The 19951-nt window shown below is 37.7% G+C and overlaps 1 protein-coding gene across 9 annotated transcripts in view; it reads left to right on the top strand.

The window, feature by feature from the left end:
- The window catches only part of CADPS2 (calcium dependent secretion activator 2), a 619537-nt gene that overhangs the window by 508735 nt on the left and 90851 nt on the right, over positions 1 to 19951 (top strand). For all 9 annotated transcript variants that reach the window (XM_090042182.1, XM_090042184.1, XM_090042183.1 and 6 more), the window contains exons 15-16: positions 3491 to 3554; positions 5824 to 5947. In XM_090042182.1, coding sequence (XP_089898308.1) covers positions 3491 to 3554; positions 5824 to 5947 — 188 coding nt within the window. The remainder of the gene's footprint in view (positions 1 to 3490; positions 3555 to 5823; positions 5948 to 19951) is intronic.

Consider the following 19951-nt stretch of genomic DNA (forward strand, 5'->3'; position numbering starts at 1 on the left):
TTCACTTGGGACCCCAGAGTTAGGTACTTAAATTCATTAATGAAATCTATGGGAGCCTTAGGTATTCAGCACCTCTAGAAATCAGACCACTTCTTAGACACTTAAGTTTTAATATCCAACAGCTAAAGTAAGGTTGAGACAACAGAGAATTATATGGACTTAGCAGGAACATCCTTCCTAGTACCCATCCATGTGTTTCTGTTCTCTTATCAGTCTTGGCTGTACTGGTGCTTACAGCCTACATATTCACGCCTGCCCTGCTTTTTTCAGATTATGCTCCTCGAAGAGAGAATATAATACAATACAGCCAGATCAGCTAGGCTTCAGATTCTAGAAAGACAAGAGGAAGAAAGTGGCAAAAGAAAGAGTAGCTCATCTCTGCTGACTTAATCTTATCCTTTTTCACCAAGGCAGTTAAGTTCCTCAGGACTTTGCTCAGTTGATGGCTTTACAACAATTTTATCAAGCGTGTGTGACAGAGACTCTTGAGAATACCCCTGGAACAAATGCAGGAAAAACCTCACAAACTGCTGCCCACCTTGGACTCTTCTATGCCATGAATATCTTGGACTCCTCTGTACGTGATGGCTTACTGTTGTCGAAATTAAAGTTCTGTTGGGACCCCCAGGAGACCTGTGACCATGCCAGCAACCTCTGGTCACATCCAGGCAAGCTTACAACAGGTATCAGAGATATAGATATTTTTGATGTCTCTTCCAAGAGACATAGATATCTTTATTTCCATACAGGGGTCTTGTGCGGTAGCTATGGTCAAGGAAAGGTTGAAGGAACAGAGGGGTGCTCAGTCTGTACAGAGAGAGGAAGACTAGAACTGTTCAAATACACTGTTTGCCATTACTAATTGATAAGTGTTTCTGTCCTGATTGCAATTACTTGAATTGGAATCAACAGAACAGACAGAGTACTTAAAGACCATCATACGCAAGGATGCAGGGAGCATTTGGTAGCCTTTACATCTGATAGAGCAGTGCCTACAGTGATGGGCTTCCTGCCTCAATCTTCAGGAATTCCCAGAGAGGTTCAGACAGCTCAGACAATTACAAAAGACCTTCCCTTTGACAGAAAGAAAAAAACAAAATTTCGGGCTATCTCCAGGCAGTGTTCTTCTGTTCATTACTTTAACTAGTCTTAAGGGACTTCAGAGCCAGTGAGAGAGAAGAAAACGTTCTAGTAACGATGAATCTCTACATCCTTTTCTGCCCTTCACTTTGAGTCTTATCATGCATCAGGGACTAGTGTCACAGGAGCTCTCAAAGATCATTTATTTCTACTTTTCACCCTGGAATTGGATCATCTCTGGCTGTTGGGCCCTGGAAACTGTAAACAAGAGCTATTCTATCCATTTCCAGTCCTGTCCCTTGCTTTACCCCTTTTCTTTCCTTTTTTGTGTCCTTGTGACTAGGTATTTAGCAAAATTCAAGGATCTGTTGGAACCTGACAGGGCTGCGCCTCAAACTTCAACCTCTGGGCTGTCAACCATGCACCTTAATGCCTACATTACCCCAGCCCCTATTTGATAACTGTCTTCTAGTTACTAGCAATGGAAACCATGTGGACAGTCATTCAAAAAAAAATGAAAATATATGTATTTTACAGTACCTTTGATTCTTAAACATGTTCTCCACGTGGACTCTTGTGCTTTGTCCACATTATTTGGGTCAACAAGAACGGCATCCTGCTGTTCTCAGGTGTTGTGTTGGTGAAAGAACAGATTGGGTTTCCTGTGGAATTTCTGCCCCCTCATGGGAAGGCATAAGGTCATCTAGGATTTGGGTTTGACCTGAATAGACACTGCTGATTGAAAGAATCCAGTCTTGCATGTATAGGACTCATGCATACCAAAAGGGAGTCTGTAAAGACAGCTAATCTTGGAAAATAATAGTTCTGTATGGTACGTAACCTTACTGCTCTTTATTTTTACTCCATCATAACTCAGAAATAGCCATAATTTTTGTTTCCAATTTCCTAAAAAGTTATCTTTTGGTCAGACACATAGTATGCAGCAATGAAGCCTATTAGGTATTTGCAGAAAGTATGAATGTGTGAAAATAGGTAGTTGTAATGTAAAATGCTTAGTAGGTCTTACCTTTAGTGGCTGTAGTAATAGAGAATTGTAAATGTTAATTAGGGTTCTGTATACTTACTTAGTTTATAGCATTGGCTCAGGATTATGTGTACTTTAAAAGTTCATTACATTATTTACATATATGAAAGTAGCAACACTTTAGGACATACCCAGTGGGACCTCATGATTTGAAATGCTAAATGTTATCTAGGGATCAGTGGCATTTATGCATGAGCTGTGTCACCTACGGGTTAATAGGAGTAAATAATAGGAAAGACAATACATGGATTATGCAAATACACTGAGGAGGCAGGAGGAGGCAAATAAAGCAGCCAAGTTTGTATTTTATTTATAGATGGATTAAGACTAAGAAAGTACAAGTTGATTAAATCTGTTTTGCTAATTTATTAATGCCCACTAAGAGTTACTAACACAGAGTAAGCAAGCAAAATAAAGCAGGTCATAAATTGGTGCTATGTCTGCTAAAATGATTTGTCTGACCTCATTTACAAGGATCTATAATGTCAGTCAAAGTGATTTCTAAAACTCATCACTCTGAATCCAATTGTTATTGGAAAAATGTTAGAAAATAGGACTACCATTTTTATTAGTAATAATAAACAATCACATACAAATAATCTCAGCAAAGTAGAAAATCCCTTTTTCAATTGGGGCTATCCCAGCAAGCTTCACAGATAGGATTAAGAGAGTTTTAGAATGAGCTCTACAGCTTGTAGGAGTGGCAGCACGTTAGTTTATTTTGTTTCATCTTTTGCATTTTTGATATTGTTATTCTTTTAGTAGTTAAAGACTATAAGTGCTGTACCGGGCACAAAAGGCAATAAGGTTTGTGTCTGGTAGAATTTACAATTTAAGCCAAAATAAAATGTGTTCTAATGATAAATGATTTAGTTAACCCCCCCCCAAAAAGTAATTTGCACCCATTGTAATTTGCACCCATTTATGCAGTTTCCTTCCATTGTTAAATCAATACTAAAACAGGGTATAAAGAGGTAGAGTGAGCCTTATAATAAGCCTCATTTTCTTACAGAGATTCTTAAGGTGTTAAGGTCAGAAATGACTTGCCTTTTCAGCAAGATGGAAGCAGTCATAAAACCCACAGCTGTTTGTAGATATCCTCCACTATTCAGTCACCGGGCTAATTTCTTCTTGTCTTTTGCACTTTCCTATCCTTCGGGCCAAGCAACAAGCTTGGATTTCGGTCCTCCATATTGGATTTGTGAAAAAATATAAAAGAATCATTTATCAGTGTTCAGTATATATGTCCCTTCCAATAATGCAAATTAAGGAGTAGTGGGATAATATATACCCATTATGCTTACATTCTTAACTTAGATATTACACTCTGGAAAATTTATCCTGTTTTTGTTTTGTTTTTTTAAGATACTGTTTTCCATTTGGACGTCCTGAAGGAGCTTTAAAAGCCACACTTTCATTACTTGAAAGGGTATGTCTTTTTAGTTTATTTCAATTCTAGGATATTTCATCTGTATGTTCTTTTATTATTGAGCTAGAAGGAATATCTGCTAAGATACCATACTAGTGGTTTTATTATATGCTAAATAACTGACAAAGTCTAATAATAAAATATATGTACCAGAACTTTCTCTTAAGTCATTGCAAAGGTTCCCTGTGTCTTTATCATTTGATTATTATGGTCACAAAATGTTATGATTGTATCTTGAAATATAACTTTAAAAATATCCATATAATCTAAATAAACACATTGGAAAATCAAAATTTGATTCAATTTATAAAGAAAAAGTTTAGATTTATCTAAATTGACACGGGAATATAAATGTAACATATAAATAAAACTTGGCTACAACAAATTCCCTAGAACTAGCTCCTGCGGAGGGCAGACAATACTAACAGCATTTATGCTCCCTTGTGAATGAGGAGCATTAAAGTCCAGGAAACTACTAAGAGGGTGAGTTAAAGCAAAATATTCTGTCTTTTCTAGACAGTTATCCCATCCTCTCTAGTACTGTCCAGCCTTTGGATGGTACTGGTCCATTGCCTGATGCATCCGAAAAAGGGGAAGTGACAGCCATTTTGTGCTATTGCAAAATTCTGCCAGGGCCTATACACTATTGGGTGACCAATTCTGTATATTTGGTTTTAAATGTGATTTCATTTAATATATTGCCATATATGTAGACATCATTTTTGTGGAGCTAATATTTCTATTTGTGCTGCTACAGTTAAAAAGGGCCAAGTTGAATTAGGGAAAATGTGCCTTCCTACATCTGTGAACATCCTTTTATTATACTTACCTGTAAACATTGTGACTCTTCCTTTCTGGTTTAGACTCTTGAGTTCAAGTGTAGAATAAACATATTTGTATAAAATCAAATTGAATTTTGGTACACCTAAGTATGGATAGTCAAAAAACAAGAAAAGAAAACTAATAGCTAAATTACCCATAAAAGTAAAATATTAATATGCATTACCTCTATTGCATTATTAAATACACTGTTGGAGACTTGGGTACATACGAGACCCTTGGTATTATGCAAAAAATATATTTTTAAAGTTACAGATTAAATTATCTGGGTCCAACTTGCCTCATTTTAATTGAGTCTTGAGTTTTTTCAAAGCAGTATTGACATTTTAGTCAACAATTAATTGTGTTTCAAAAAGTAATTAATTTGTCAAACTTTAAATCTTTATTTGCAATATTTAGATTACAAAATATAAATAGCATTTTTGTAAGTTTGACAAGTTTTATTTCAGTTTAAACTAGCAGAGGCCAACTTAACTGTAAAATTCAAGGGACATTCTGATTCAATTGAAGCCAGTGGCTAAATTCAATTAACTTCCAAAAGGTCAAACTGGAAGATTTTTACAGATTAGTCAATTTAAAAAATAAATATTTAAAATGTTAAAGTCTTTTTATGGCCTAGTCTTCTAGCTTACCATAATAAAATATTTCAGGAAAACTCTGGTACTCTGCCTAAATAGCTAATCCTTTTGAACAAGTATGTTCTGCTGAATTTTAATAACTGTATGCAGGAAGAAAAATAATCAGTGATGATAAGTCTTGTTAGTGTTTTTTTTTCTTCCTTTTTAAAATTGCCAGTTGATGTTCATGAACTTGTGGGGTTCATTTCACCACTAAGAACTGAACGTAATACAAAAAGGGTCACATGGAAATGGTGCTATCCCTGTCTCTAGCTGTAGTTTAATCTAGACCTCAGGACTTCTGGTATTCCATTCTTGATTCTCACTCAGAGACTGACAATCATGCTGAATGGTGTCAAATTGTAGAAATGATCTTATAACTTCTGTAGATTAGGATAAAGGTGAAACCATCAGACTAACATAGGAGTGGGCAAAATGAGGCCTGGGGGCTGGATGTGGCCTGCCAGGCCATTTGTATCCAGCCCACAGGGCCCTTAAATTAGAAAATTAATATTAATCTGCCCCGGGCTGCCTGTTATGCGGCCCTTGATGACTTGCCAAAACTCGGTAAGCAGCCCTCTGCCCAAAATAATTCCCTGCCCCTAAACTAACACAACCACCAAAACAAAGTTAGAACTCAAACCTCTAGAAACAAATACCTACTTTATTAACCAACTGGACCACTGATTTGAAATGATTCCTCTTTGATTTTTGCCGTTAATTATTAGCAGATCTAAAATAGTTATTAAATTCCAGTTATGCTCTGGAGCTTTGGGTAATGGGCAACCAAGTAATATGATTCTCTGGCACAGGTTTTAATGAAAGATATTGCCACTCCCATACCAGCAGAAGAGGTGAAGAAAGTGGTCAGAAAATGTCTGGAGAAAGCTGCCTTGATCAATTACACTCGACTTACAGAATATGCCAAAATAGAAGGTGAGTATAGTGATCAACTGCCAAAGTGACTGTAAAAGCCAACAGTGCCTATTAACTGAATATTCTGTGAGCAGCCTTTTCCCTTTCCTGAACAAACCTGTACCACAGCAAGGGGAAATGTCTCATTAAAATCTCAGCTGGTGAACTATAGAGCTTTTTCCTATTCATTGCTTTAATATGCCTCCTGGGAACCTGCGTGAACAAAATATCCAGACCTTATGTTTAAGTTGTCTTTTGTTCTTATTTTGAATTTTTATCAAATATAAATGTGTGCTCATGGCTAATTTTTACTTTCTCTAAATATTCCTAATAAACTATTGACAGTGCATTCTTTCCTAATCAGCACCATGAAATTTGGAAATCAAGGCAAGAGATGTCTTTTGAATACCTTAGTCAGGCACATAAACACAATTTATGCTTGTTGAGTTGTCATTGTCAGAGATAGAAAAGTTACTGGTATATATAGTAAGATACAATCATAAACTGATAAAACGTCAATGGCCTTTTAATTATTATAAATATACTAACAGCAAATAGCTTTAATGATAATATGAGTTTTTCCTATATTTATAATTTATATATATTCTGGAAAATGAGATTAATCAGGGTTGTTGCTAGGAAATCAGTATTTTATTATATAAAGGTTATTGTAATATTGTAAAAATTCTGTAAAACAGTAAAGTATGCTAACAATAAAATAATTTGACAGTATTCAAATGCAATAATTATTTTCCAGAAACCATATAACAGTGTAATATAGTGATACAGATTTAAATTCTAGAAATAGTAAATCCTGCATAAATATGTATTTTTTAATATAAACCATAAATGTGTGTCAGATTACAGGAAACAGAACATGATGTTGGCTTAAAAATTCCATGTTATTGTTAACATAACATTCTGTTTTGGTAGAATTTATTTCTGGTAGTACACTGGAATTAAATAAAGTCAAAACATCAAACCCGATAGATATGAAGGAGGGTGATGTGTTTAGTAGTGTTATAAAATCCACTTTTTGTCTTATTCCAGCTCTGGTCAAAGTCACTGACAAACATGAGTTAACCAATCTCACAAGTGATTAACAAAAAGCCAGCTCATCGCTATAGCAACCGATATTATATCATGGGAGTAACAACATGAAACTACCTTAGTAACCAGTTTACCATAATTAATTATGATATCATGTTGTGTTAAAGAAAGAAGGATGAATATTGGATCTTTTGTGGAAAACAAGAAAGCAAAGATACCTTTTCTCTCTCAGATTTTATTTTTCACATTTGTAATTGGGATTTTTGCTCTTAAATTATCTTGAACATTTAGTAAGCCTGTTGGAATAAAATAGAAATAATTTAGAGAGATAACCATAGCTGGATGTATATTTTAGGTTGTGGGAGCATTGTAAGAAAAACGGAAACAAATAATACAACATTGCACGGATGTTCCAACTTTTATTTTGGAAAAGTGTAGGAGTGCATTTATCGTTAGTGTGACCAGGTGTAGGGGAGCATGGCGCTAGTCCTATGCATGGATTTAGAGGGTGGCACCAAAGGAATCTGTGCCATTGAAGGGTGCTGCAGCTGGTGTGCAGGGAGCCAGTTCTGTAGCTGCAGCAGTCTGAACCAATTCCACAACACATTGAGCAGCAGCAGCCAGAGTACAGTGAATCAGGAAAGACTCTGCCAGCTTTCCTACCCCCAACCCATTCCTGGGTGATGAAATAGCTAGCTACACCTCTGCAAATGATGCAAAGTAAAAGACCAAATTCTGCACTTCAAAGCATGCTTGTAGTTGCTGAAGTAAAACTGAAATTGCAGGAATTTGGCCTCATAGGTGTTTTAACTGAAGTGATTTTTTCTGTGTTTTATCAAGCCACTGCTACCTACCTGATGCATAAATAAATTTCTCCAAGTGGATATACAGACATGTAATAGTAAGCCCCATGTCAAAAGTCAGTTTTAAAATTCTTTTTTCAAGTGTACTTGCCTCAAGAAGACATACCACCTTAAAAAATGAAGTAGAATGCTATTGGAGGTAAAAGGCTCCAGCTTCATAAGATTAAAAAAAAACCCTTAGTTACCAACTTTCAGTTTTAAAAAGGCCTGTATCCCTCTCTTCTAGTACTAAGGTTTCATAAGCCAAAATCATACGCTTAAGCCAAAATCTTATTGGCAGATACTTTATTTCTGTGTTGATTCTAGACTTTGAACCCTGAAATTGACTTCTGTCTCCTTATAATCATTAGTCATTTTTTATTAGTTGTACCACATCAGAAGTATCTAAGTATTGTCTAAAATATGCCTAAAAATCTCAGATGTAATTATCATATTGGAATTGGACCTGATCCCAAATCTCTTAATATTTCTCTAGTTCCTGAATATTTCTCTAGATACCAAATCTGTGACTAGTTCTCTAGTCAATAACTTCCCCTCACTCTCTCAGAAGTCAATCTACTACATGTACAATGTTCAGTGGTGATACTGGCCTTAAACTAACGATGATCAAGAACAGATTAAATCCACAAGGATGGTTATAACAACAGTAATAGCCTAACCCGGTTTTTACTATTATTCATTTTACCAACTTCTCAGAGTATGTAACGTATATTCAGGCTGACTCCATGGGCATAACCAGAAAGAGAATTGTTCTCAAAGTATAGTCAGATATGAGTAGCACATAAGCATTTTAAACGGACAAAACATTGAACTATGTTGTCTGATGTTTGTTGTACTTAAATGAAGTTAAACTAAGTACCTTATTTTTATCTGATGTTTTTCTTCATTTTCTTTTTTTTTTATATTTTAGCAACAACAGAGAAGGATCAAGGTGATTTATCTTTGTGTGTACGCATGCATGTACCACAGTTTTCTGTGTACTGTATTTCCTTTCTCATTTTTGTTGAATTCATCAACATTTTGACACAAATATATATACAAATTACAATTCAACTGATTATAGAGTATAACATGTATTGTTCACAATAGTAAAAAACAAATATGATGGGTACTGTTGATTAATAAGCTAGATAATTGTAAAATTCAGCAATGTCTGAAGTTTGATGTGATTGTGAAAAAATATTTTAACACATAGGATTTTGTCTTTAATTGTAAACATGGAAATTCATTAATAGCTTATATTTTATTTTTATTTGTCTACATTTGTAAGTAAAGGCACATTGTCAGCATTTAGGTTTTCTGAGGGATGTATATCCTTACACTTGTTCTCTGATTTAAATCTGTTGTTATCACTGTGATCTATGAAAGTTCTTTGAATGAAGTATTGAGGTAAAGACCTCAGGGAATGGAATAAATGGAATTGTATCCACTTTTCTTAAAATGTTAATGAAAATCAGCAGAGAATATATCTCTGAAAGGTAATATTCACTTGTTTGCAATTGAAACATTACAGTATCTTATTATGTAAAAGAACTGGAAAGTGAAAATGATTTAAAATGTAAGTGAATTTGATTTATGTTTGTTGTTCAGGCAAAGTGAACTTAATAGACATGTACATTTCTGCAGTGCCCATTTCCTCCCCATTAATGGAGAGGTAACTGAAGTTATGTGTCAGTGATGCAGACAAGTTTACTTCTGCAATCAGATCAGACTAATTTTGTTGACAGCTAATCTTATAGGCTAGGGACAGAAATTACATATAAACTGCTATAAGTGATAAGAAATGGGTTCAAGTCTGTTACACAACAGAAATTCAGTGGACATAAATGACTTTCAAAATGCCTGAAACCAGTTTAAGATAAACCTGGATGGATATAGTATCAGACTTAACTGATTTAGATTAAATCAGTTTATTAAACTTCTGTCACAGATCCCTTCCAGGTTCAAGTCAACTCGCATTCCCCCAGCATGCCAAGATGCTTTGCACCTTCCCTGAATCCCCTCCCTCCCTCACAGGGTGGGCAGGCTAGCTTTGTCTCAAGCTGTCTGTTCCAACCAACCAGAGAGGTGTGCTCTAGTTCCGTCTGGCTTCTGGCCTAAGCCACTGCAGGCATGTGGCGCATTTCTGAAATCAAAGTTGAATGTCTATTCACTTCCTTATCAGTTCAGTCTACTCAGGGTAGTAGTCTGTGAAGATTGACTCTATTCAGCCTTGGGCTTTTTGACTGTCTGTGCTTAGGCATTGTCATCACAGGAAGTTGGTTTTATTTTCCATTGCATATCTTGATGATGATAAAGGTCTTAATAGGAAAATTAGTTTTAGATGATTGGTAGTATAACTCTATGGTGTGGCTTTGTTTTGGACATGTCTTACTTTTCTGGTGTCACCTGGGATTTGGGATAGTGATAGTTTTTCAGGGTCCAGATTTCAGGGAGTTTATGAGATCAGCCCTTGAGTGTTTATGGACAAGAAATTGCAAAATGGTCTATGAAAGGGCATACCTGGAACACAGTTATTTGAGTAGTGGTCTGTTCCTTGTAAATGGAGAGAATTTTCATTTGCAATGTGTACTTTGTATATGCAGCATTTGGTATATGTAGTGTATATTGTGTGCATACACATCTTTAAATATACCTATAGGGTATTTTTATCATAAATTCATACAGTACCTTGCACAGTAGAACCTTGATTCCTGGAGGTTTGAGATGTGCTGCCACAATATAAACTATGTCAGCAACAGGGGAGGGTTGTCTTGGTGATATTCCCAGGATGAGGTCACTTTCTATTTCAGAAGACAGAGGTGATGATGTAAAAGCTGTCTAAATGTGAGTCAAGCTGCGACTCCCTACTGGTGCTAATGGTGGGGTCAGGAAGACAACTGCTGACTGCAGAGTCCATTTCTCAGTTCTGCTTCCCCCATAAGAGCAGCAATTTCTGTAACAAATAAACCAGCATTATCTTGTACATGGTAAAAATGTAATTAGATTTTAAAATTCACTGGTCATAATATATAATCCCATCCTCCGTTCCCTTTGTGCTGAAAACTCCCAATGAATTCCAAATAAGTTTTTGGGTACTCATGAAGTGCATGATTTTTTTCTCAGGGTTATTAGAAAGAGGTGAAGAAATCTGCGTGTGTGTGTGTGTGTCTGTATGTCTGTATCCACATTTACATGGTTATTGTAATTAATAGGTATGCATATGCATGATTACTATTAATTTAGTTATATTTCATATTGTTACTGACAAATTATTTCTAATTTTAAGTGAGGAAATAGAGCAGTAGTACATGTAATTTAGCAGCTGAACATCAGAGTAGCATTATGTGTTTAGAAACAGCATCCTTTTGCCTTGTATAAGACTTCTCAACTGTGCACTTTTGTGATGCCTGTTGTTTTAAAATCAGTTTTTTTATGTGCCACTTAAACTTGCTGCTCTATTATTCTTGTAAATTATTTAGATCCATAAAATAAAATGATGAAATGGAGATATAGAAAATAGTATAGGCAGAGTAGAAGAGAAGACTGCATTTTGTTTCAATTATTGCCCTCTTTTTTCCCCATCTATACCTTACTTTTGGGGATTGACACACTTTAAAATAAGGTCCTTGTCATCACCTAGATTTTGCAGGACAGCAGAACAGCCTTCTAGATCAGTGGTGCCCAATCTTCTAGCCTGTGGTGAGACTCCTGCTGATTTTAGTGGGAACATGATTGGGCCCATAATATGTAGGGGATTTAGCCCTAACACTGTTCCACATTGTAGCCATAATTAATGGAACATTATTCCATAGTAATTATCATTAACCTTTTAACTCATGCACTAGATTTTTAATGTAGGATCTTGAAATGGAGAGATATGCTGAATAGAAGGCACTACAGAGTTGAGCATGCAGATTCTTTGTGTTGTGAGAATCCTTTCTTAGCAAGATGGTTGCCAGGTTCTCAGGTATAACTCCTAAGTGTTCACATTTTCACAAGTGTCTCAATTGAACTAGACTCAGAGTGTTTCCCTGAAGACAGTACTTACTTTTTTAATGGTAGATGTTGCGGTGTTAGCAGTACTTACATCAGCATTCTACTTAGCACTCATGCTGCAATGCTATAGTAAAGAAAACCTCTGTCTGAAGAAACTTAACATTTATAACAAATTACCAAAGTAACAGAGTGCTATGTTATCATTCTGTTTTGAATGCCATGCTGAAATTCTCATTGTTGTGCATAATCTATTTAATTGTTCATATTACAAAGAGAATAATGGCAAGTCCTCTGTTAAAGTTTGCCCATTATAACTTTTTTCTAATATTTTTTAAGGGCATTTTAATCTCTTCATAATTTGTACCAGGAAAATTATCTTGATATCAAATGCACTTGATACAAATAATATTTTATGTTCAAGCAGTTTCCATTCAGGAACAAGCGAACTTTTGAGAAGCTGAAATTTTAAAATATTTTTAATATGACTTTCTTGCATATAAATATTTCTTACAAATATTTTGAATTTTGTAAATAAGTCATAGGAATAACAAGTAAAATTTTCATACATAACGTGAGGTATGTTCTCTATTTATGTGGTCTGAACATATCCTGGGTTGTTAAACTCTAAGACTATAATCACTAGGTATTTTGAGATGAGTCTAATGTATGATTCCATAAACAAGGAGCACACTCCAGTTAATAACACTTAGAACTGTATGTTCTCTGCCCCCAGTTTCTTCCTATGTAGGAAAGATTATTCTACTCGCACACTATGAATATATTTTTTTGTTTTAAATTTATTATAGAGCAGCCATTCATCACATACCCCATTTATTTTCCCTCCTCAGAAATAAATAATTTGCCATATAGTTTTTTTCAATCTGAATGGGTAGGCAGTAATGGGCATCACCAACAGCACCTGCTGCTGTGATACCCCTGTGTCTACCCTCATGTGGTGAGTCCTACACTCCCCTCTCCCACTCCCCAGTGTTTGTGATTGAGCTGAGCAAGCCAGCTTTGAGCCTTCCCCTCCCTCTTGTATGTCTGTGTATATTATTCCCAGCATCATTCCCTGCCTCCTGCACCTCCCTTATGCAAACCTCTTCACCACACACACACCAGGCCCATCAGCACCTTTCACAGCCCCCTCTACTTTGCCACACACAGTGCAGCCCAAGGAAACACCCCTGACTAACTGTGCCAGCTAGCCCCCTCCCTATCCCATAAAAAGGAGGGAGCCCTGTTTTCCACTTCCCTCCCTTAGCCCACCCCACCCAGCCATCTCTGTGCCAAGGTCAACTGGCAATGAAAGGATCATGCCTGGTAGAAGCTGAGGTCTTGGCATACCAGCAGGAGAATAGTGACTGGGGAGGTGACATTTCCCAGGCTGAGGAGGGAGAGTGTGACAGGTGTGTTGAGGAGGACAGAACTCAGGTCCACTCTGGTACCCAGGTCCCCCAGGAACTCAAGGGTCACCAATCAGAGATCCATTTCTCCACTGCTGCTTGGGGGCTGGCCTCTGGAACACTTCCTTGCCAGGCATCTCAGAAGCCACCATGATCTTGGGGGGTCCTTATAATATGCACCAATGTCTGCAAATAAAGCTCAGAGTGGAATGCATTGGGGTGGAGGTAGCAGTGTACCTCATGCCACCTGATGATGTTATGCAAGGGGCCCTGGCTACCTGAGGTAGTGTGGGCAGAGACATTGACCAGCAGGATCAATCAACCTCACAGACACTCGGAGGGGTTTTGGCTTCAGTCCCTGCTTTGTGTGATTTCCTGCCCAGTGGGCATAGGCTCCATCGGCATCCAGTTGAGCACCTGGAGAAATCACACAAAGCAGGGACTGAAGCCAAAACCCCTCCGAGTGTCTGTGAGGTTGATCCTCATCAAATGGCAGCCATAAGAGTGGTCCTTTTAGTGTATGTTCATGACATGCTCCTAGCATCCGGGCTCTGGAGGACCTTGTGCAGGTGAAGGCCTACCAATCCATCTGCTTGGCAGCCTCCTCTGCCTGGGTCATGTGAGTCAAGAGCAGTAGTAATGGTAGATGACAGGCGGCAGGTCAGCTCACTCCCACCTGTGCTCCATAGCTTCTGATGGAGCACAAGCTCACTGTTCTGTCTGGAGTCTACATGTCCCCAGTCATGCTCCCTGCCATAGAACTGGAACCAACTTGAAGTCAAGATGTCTGAGTGGTTACAGACTTGGATGGAGCTGCTTCAGTGCCTCTCCCTCCAAGGGAGGGCCTTGGTCATCAACCAACTTACCCTGTCCATGCTCTGGCTCTGTTTCAACACCATGCCCATGCCCCCGGGCCTCCTGGCCAGTTTCCAGAGGTGGGCACTGGGGTCCTTCTGGCCAAAACAGCACTGGGTCTTTGTAGGTCTCCTGAGCCTCCCCACTGGCGGGCACTGGCCAGTGTTCTCTGCTTGGTGACCCCTACCTTGAACGGTTGTTACTAGCCTACAGTCTTCATTCGTGTCCCTGCTTTTTTTTTTTTCATTTGTTTTGCGCTCAGTCGGTTGTTAGGCTTTTAGTAGCCTCCCTGAGGGAAGCTTATAGTTTTCTTGGTGGACCTAGGCCCACTGTCCTCCACATAACAAATAGACCTGTCTTCACCCATGGCAGGAGTGAATGCTTGAAAGGGAGAGCATATAAACATGATATATCTAGAATGATCTATCCTCTGCTATACCCTCCACTGCTATTGCAACAGTCAGCCAGCATACAGAGAGTTGTATTATTAAAAAATACTTGTTTTAAAATAAAAGCTCTTTGGTTATAAAAATTGGACCTTTATCCTCATCAGACATCCTGGTGATTTGTTTTGATTTGAGAAGCTGGAATATATTAAATAAAAGCAGGCTAAAGGGATGCTGCAAACTGTCCACCTACTCCAAAACTAACCATAAGCCACCAATCAACCATCACTTTTAGTTATTTACATTGCTGAGATCTAAGTTACTGTTAACCCCAACCAGCAGTGGGTCAGTAACTGACCAACATGTTTGCTCTATTTTAAATAAATTAGTAGTTACTAAACCATTACGAACAGATTTTCTACTGGAAGAGAAGCACGTAAAATGCCCTCAGAGATCATAAGGCTCTATCCAACTTAAGAACAAGTACACTACAACCATTATTGAAATTGAGGCAGCAAGTGGAGAGAGAGTCATTGTGCATATGGTGAGAGGGCTTGATTAAAGCTCTCAGTGCATGTTCACTTTACTGAATGAACAAAGGAAATCAGTGAGTTGCACAGTCACATAACACCTTGTTGCTGGTCTCTGATTACTATACAACTAAATGAAAATCACCGAGGACATAAGAAAATACCCTTGCCCTCAGCCTATTCATGGACCTATTTATGTTTGTTAGCTTTATTACCATAGGGATATAAATATTCTGTAGCAACAAGTGGTATGAAAGAACAGCAGAAAAATAATCATTTGATGTTTTCCTTTTTTGAAATTAAATTTAAAGAAGAGAAAATTATAGTGTAATACTTTCAGCATTTCCAACTTTTTCTGTTAAAAAATCTATAGTCATTAGAATCCAGAAAACAGTGCAAAATATCCTTTTCTGCCCTTTTAATATTCCTTCAAGGAATTCCTTTTGGCCTTGAAATATTGCTGAGTCACATGCTGCGAATCATGAATTAAACATTACAATTGTAAAAATTAAAAGATTTTTTTTTTGTTCTGTTTATTTGGTTTCTCATTTTTTAACCTTTTGGTTTCACATTTTCAGATTTTTCAAAAATGGGAGCCAGAAATATATATATTTAAAATATGATCTTAAATTCTTGTGATTGTCATATATCTCCTTGAGTCTGTTACACACCCATTACATTTAAAGAAAGCATCAGATATTGTAACACCTGTGATGAAATTAGGCAACATTATGGCTAAGAGTGGTGGATTTTGATTCTGAACAGCATCTATTCTCCTCTCTCTCTCTTTTAATCACCCTGTGCATCAGTTTCACTATTGGGAATTATGGTAATAATATTTTAGTAAAATATTTTAAGATCCATGACTTGCAATTCTCATAAATCCAAATTATAATTAAACAAATATTGGTTTCAACTCCATAGTTGAGATTTAATTCCATTTTTTACATAAAGCAGAAATTTCGCTGCTTTGTTTTGTAAAAAAAAATGTAGTGCACGTACAGAACAGAATTATTTTCTAACCATATAAAAATAAGTCTATTGATTCATTTGAATTAAAACTGAATGGCAGATGACAGTACAAGGATCAATGGTCTCAGATTGCAGCAAGGGAAATTTAGGTTGGATATTAAGGAAAACTTTCTCACTACGAGGGTGGTAAAGCACTGGAATGGGTTTCCTAGAGAGGCAATGGAATCTCCATCCCTGGAGGTCTTTAAGGCCCAGCTTGACAGATCCCTGGTTGGAATGATCTAGTTGGGGATGGTCCTGCTTTGAGATGCACTGCTTCTGGCTCCTCCCATTTCCAGCCAGGGGTAGAGCCCAGTTGTCCTGGCTTCTAGCCATGCCCCTGCTCACCAGCCCTCTGCTGACAAACAGAAGCCCTGCAGGCAAAAAATGTTATTAAAACATAACATGCAACTGCTCACAGTATGTTTTAACTCCAAAGCTGCTTAATATTCCACAGATTTAGTATGGTCTAAGTGTAACCTGTGACTTCACCCTTCCTTTCTCTGTGCCTCTGCTATCATGAAAAATAATTTGAGTTCATATTAGAGTAACATTTTAGGGGAACTTAGTTACCCCCTTTTAATAGTTCTTGCTTTATGCAGAAGAGGGGTACTTCCTGAAACAGACAGCTTTTTATGTAATTTATCTTACCATATTTTTGGGCTTGATCCTTCTGCTATTAAAATCGAAGGGGAATTTTACCATCAGTTTCCATATGACCGGAACTGAATTACATATTCTTTCTTCCCTTGGAAATAGAAGACAAATATTTGCATATGAGGATAAAGGGAATTGGTACCTTCAGGCTTTGATCATTTTAATGATGTGTTTTTATTTTGTACGTGTGTAAGTAGGGTAGGTGAATGAGGCCTGTGTGTAGAAAAGCAGTATAAATTAAGCATAAAATATTATGAACAGAATTTATAGACATAGATTTCATAGACATTAGGACTGGAAGGGACCTCAGAAGATCGTCGAGTCCAGCCCCCTGCCCCAGGGGCAGGAAGTCAGCAGGGATCAGAGGATCCCAGCAAGATAAACATCCAGATGTCTTTTGAAGGCATTCAGAGTAGGTACTTGAACCACCACCACCAGCAGTCTATTCCAAACCTTGGGGGCTTGGGCAGTAAAGAAGTTCTTCCTTATGTCCAGCCTGAAACTGTCATAGAGGAGTTTGTAACCATTCGACCTTGTCATCCTTTGGGGCGCTCTGGTGAACAGATGTTCCCCCAGATCCTGGTAAGCACCCCAATGAACTTGTAGGTGGCCACCAGATCACCCCTGAGCCTGCGCTTTTCCAGGCTGAAGAGTCCCATGACTCTCAGCCTGTCTTCATAAGGTCTGTTTTCCTGACCTCTGATCATGCGCGTAGCTCTCCTCTGGACTCTCTCAAGCTTCTCCACATCCTTTTTGAATTGTGGAGCCCAAAACTGGACACAGTACTCCAGCTGTGGCCTCACCAAGGCCGAGTACAACGGGAGAATGACATCCTGGGATTTACTTGAGAAGCATCTGTGGATGCAAGCAAGCATTTTGCTTGCTTTACTAGCAAGCAAAGACTTTGAAAATTTAGAACATGTATAAACTGAATAGGGGATTAGTCTAAGCTGTTTGTGAAAGGTAATGATGATTCAGGAATACTTAAACTAATCTTGTAAAGATTTACTATAAAACGTTGATTCATATGAAAGTTATGAGTCATCAGCTCTCAAAATCTGCAAAATGTGCACTAATCCCTCTAGAGCACCTTTTCCCTAAAAGGATTTCAAAACAATTTTCAAAGAGTTAAGCCTTAGGTCAAGAAATCAAGAATAGATAGGAACTGAAGTGTTTTGTGAGTTGTCCAGGTCATACTTTTGGCCATAGCTAGAACTTGCCAAAGAAGTATATTTTATCGTTATATATTGTCACCTATCAATTATTATTGCAGCACAACTCTTAGCTTTGTTCCCTGACAAGTCATATTCCTTCCCATGGTGGTACAGTGAGTTCATGTCATAGAATCTTTTAGCTCCTACATGTAGGGACCTACTTAAATTGTGGTGGAAGTTTGCAGCACAGGGGTGCCTTTAATTGGACTCTGTGCATCCTGGTAACCCCCGCCCCTGCCACTGAGTAGCTAGGAGGCAAAAACTGGCATTAATTACCCTTCAGCCACTCAGTGGGGGAAGTGCACAGAAAAAAGAGCAAAATTAAATGTGCCACTGCACTATGAACTTCCACTGTGATTTAGGTAGGTCCATACCTATGTGACATACTGATACGTACTTCACAAAATGTATATAGCATAAAAGAAGAAAAATAATCTAAAATGTTATATTCTGTTGTGTAATATATCCTAGTCATGCCTTCTTCATGGAAAAAGTTATTTTGATCACTTAGCAGGCCTTATATAATTTACACTGAACACTTCTTGAAATAAAGGGTTTTATTTAAATAGTATTTGCACATACAGTGAAAATGGCCTTAATAAAAACAAGTAGAGTAGATAAACATCACTTTGAGGTAGGTGAACACAAGCAGCAAGTGGCAGTTGCAGAAGGTGTAACTGCCCTTTCAATAACTCAGACCCAGTGAGCCATAGATTCATGTGAATCTGTGTGTTAAATAACAAAGCATAGGAAGGGGTACTGGACGGAGGAGTCAAACTGGAGAACAGGGTGTCTTATTCCTTAAGCACCTGCCTGTAATGTGCAGAAAGTATTATTATAGAGTATTTCTGTTTAGGAAATCCTGCCTGGAAGACTTATGCAGCAAATAGTAAAACAGATTAGAATTTCTAGACATTCTCAATCGTGATTTTGCTAATTCAAGAAATATTGCACCTATGCTTTACCTCCTGTCAGGGGTACCTGTTAATCATAGGTAGATCTTTAAAATATATTAGGGGAAAAAGGAATCCTAGCAGTTGTGTAGGCCATTATGAGTTGGAGGTGGTAAATATTAATAATGAGGCAGAAAAGAAAGAAGCACTCGTAATCATTTTTATCTGTATCATCTATGAATTGAGGTGTTTCTTTTGGGATTTTGCAAGAATCTGGACTAGCCCAAAGGCTATTTCATATTTTCCTCAGTGATCTGGAAGTAAGTATAAAATCACTGATGATAAAATTTATGGGCACACAGATTAGCGGCATCATACATAAATGATAAAGACAGGACAGTCACAAAGATTGATCTAGACTGCTTGGTAACCTGGGTCTGTTTAAGGCAAAAGGTGTTTTGATGCAGTCTATAAACTGCAAGCTATATATCTGAGTAATAAGAAATACTAGTCATACCTACAGAGTAGAAAAGGTGCTCTGGAGGGGCCAGAGTAGACAAGCAACTCATCAGAACCTTCCATTATGATTGTTGTGGTAGAAAGGGTAATATATCATCCTAGACTGTATAAACAAGAGAGCAATGAGAAGGAGCAGTCAGGTTATTTTATTTCTGTATATAGAATTGGCAAGTCCAGTACTGAGATATTATATCCAGTTCTGATGTTACCAGTTTTTTTTTTAAAGATGTTGAAAAATTAGAGAGTATGCAGAAAAACACCTGGAAAAGTATTTGAGGTTTAGAGAGAATTCCTTACAGTAACAGACTCAGAGAGATGCATCTATTTGGCTTCCCACAAAGATGACTGCAGGAAGCCTTGATTTCAGTGTATAAGTACTCCTGGCCTCAGGCCCCAGCCCCCAGTGTGTGGGATGGAGGGTGGGGCATGAGAGGCCCCAAGCAGCCCCTTACAGCCTGCAGGGGAAACACCATGGTTTCTCTTTTAAAGGAGGATCCATTTTTAAATTTTGTTCACATCCCTTTCATATATTCTTGTGACCCACGGGTTGACAAATGCTGCTTTAGATAAACAAAAGTTATGCTTATTCCCAACACAAGCTACTGGGCTCGGTGCAGGAATAGCCAGTTGAAAATTCTATGGTCTGTGCTACATAGGCAGTCA

The sequence above is a fragment of the Crocodylus siamensis genome, chromosome 4 (assembly GCF_052110815.1).
Source record: "Crocodylus siamensis isolate JL-2025a chromosome 4, ASM5211081v1, whole genome shotgun sequence".
Taxonomy (NCBI): Eukaryota; Metazoa; Chordata; order Crocodylia; family Crocodylidae; genus Crocodylus; species Crocodylus siamensis.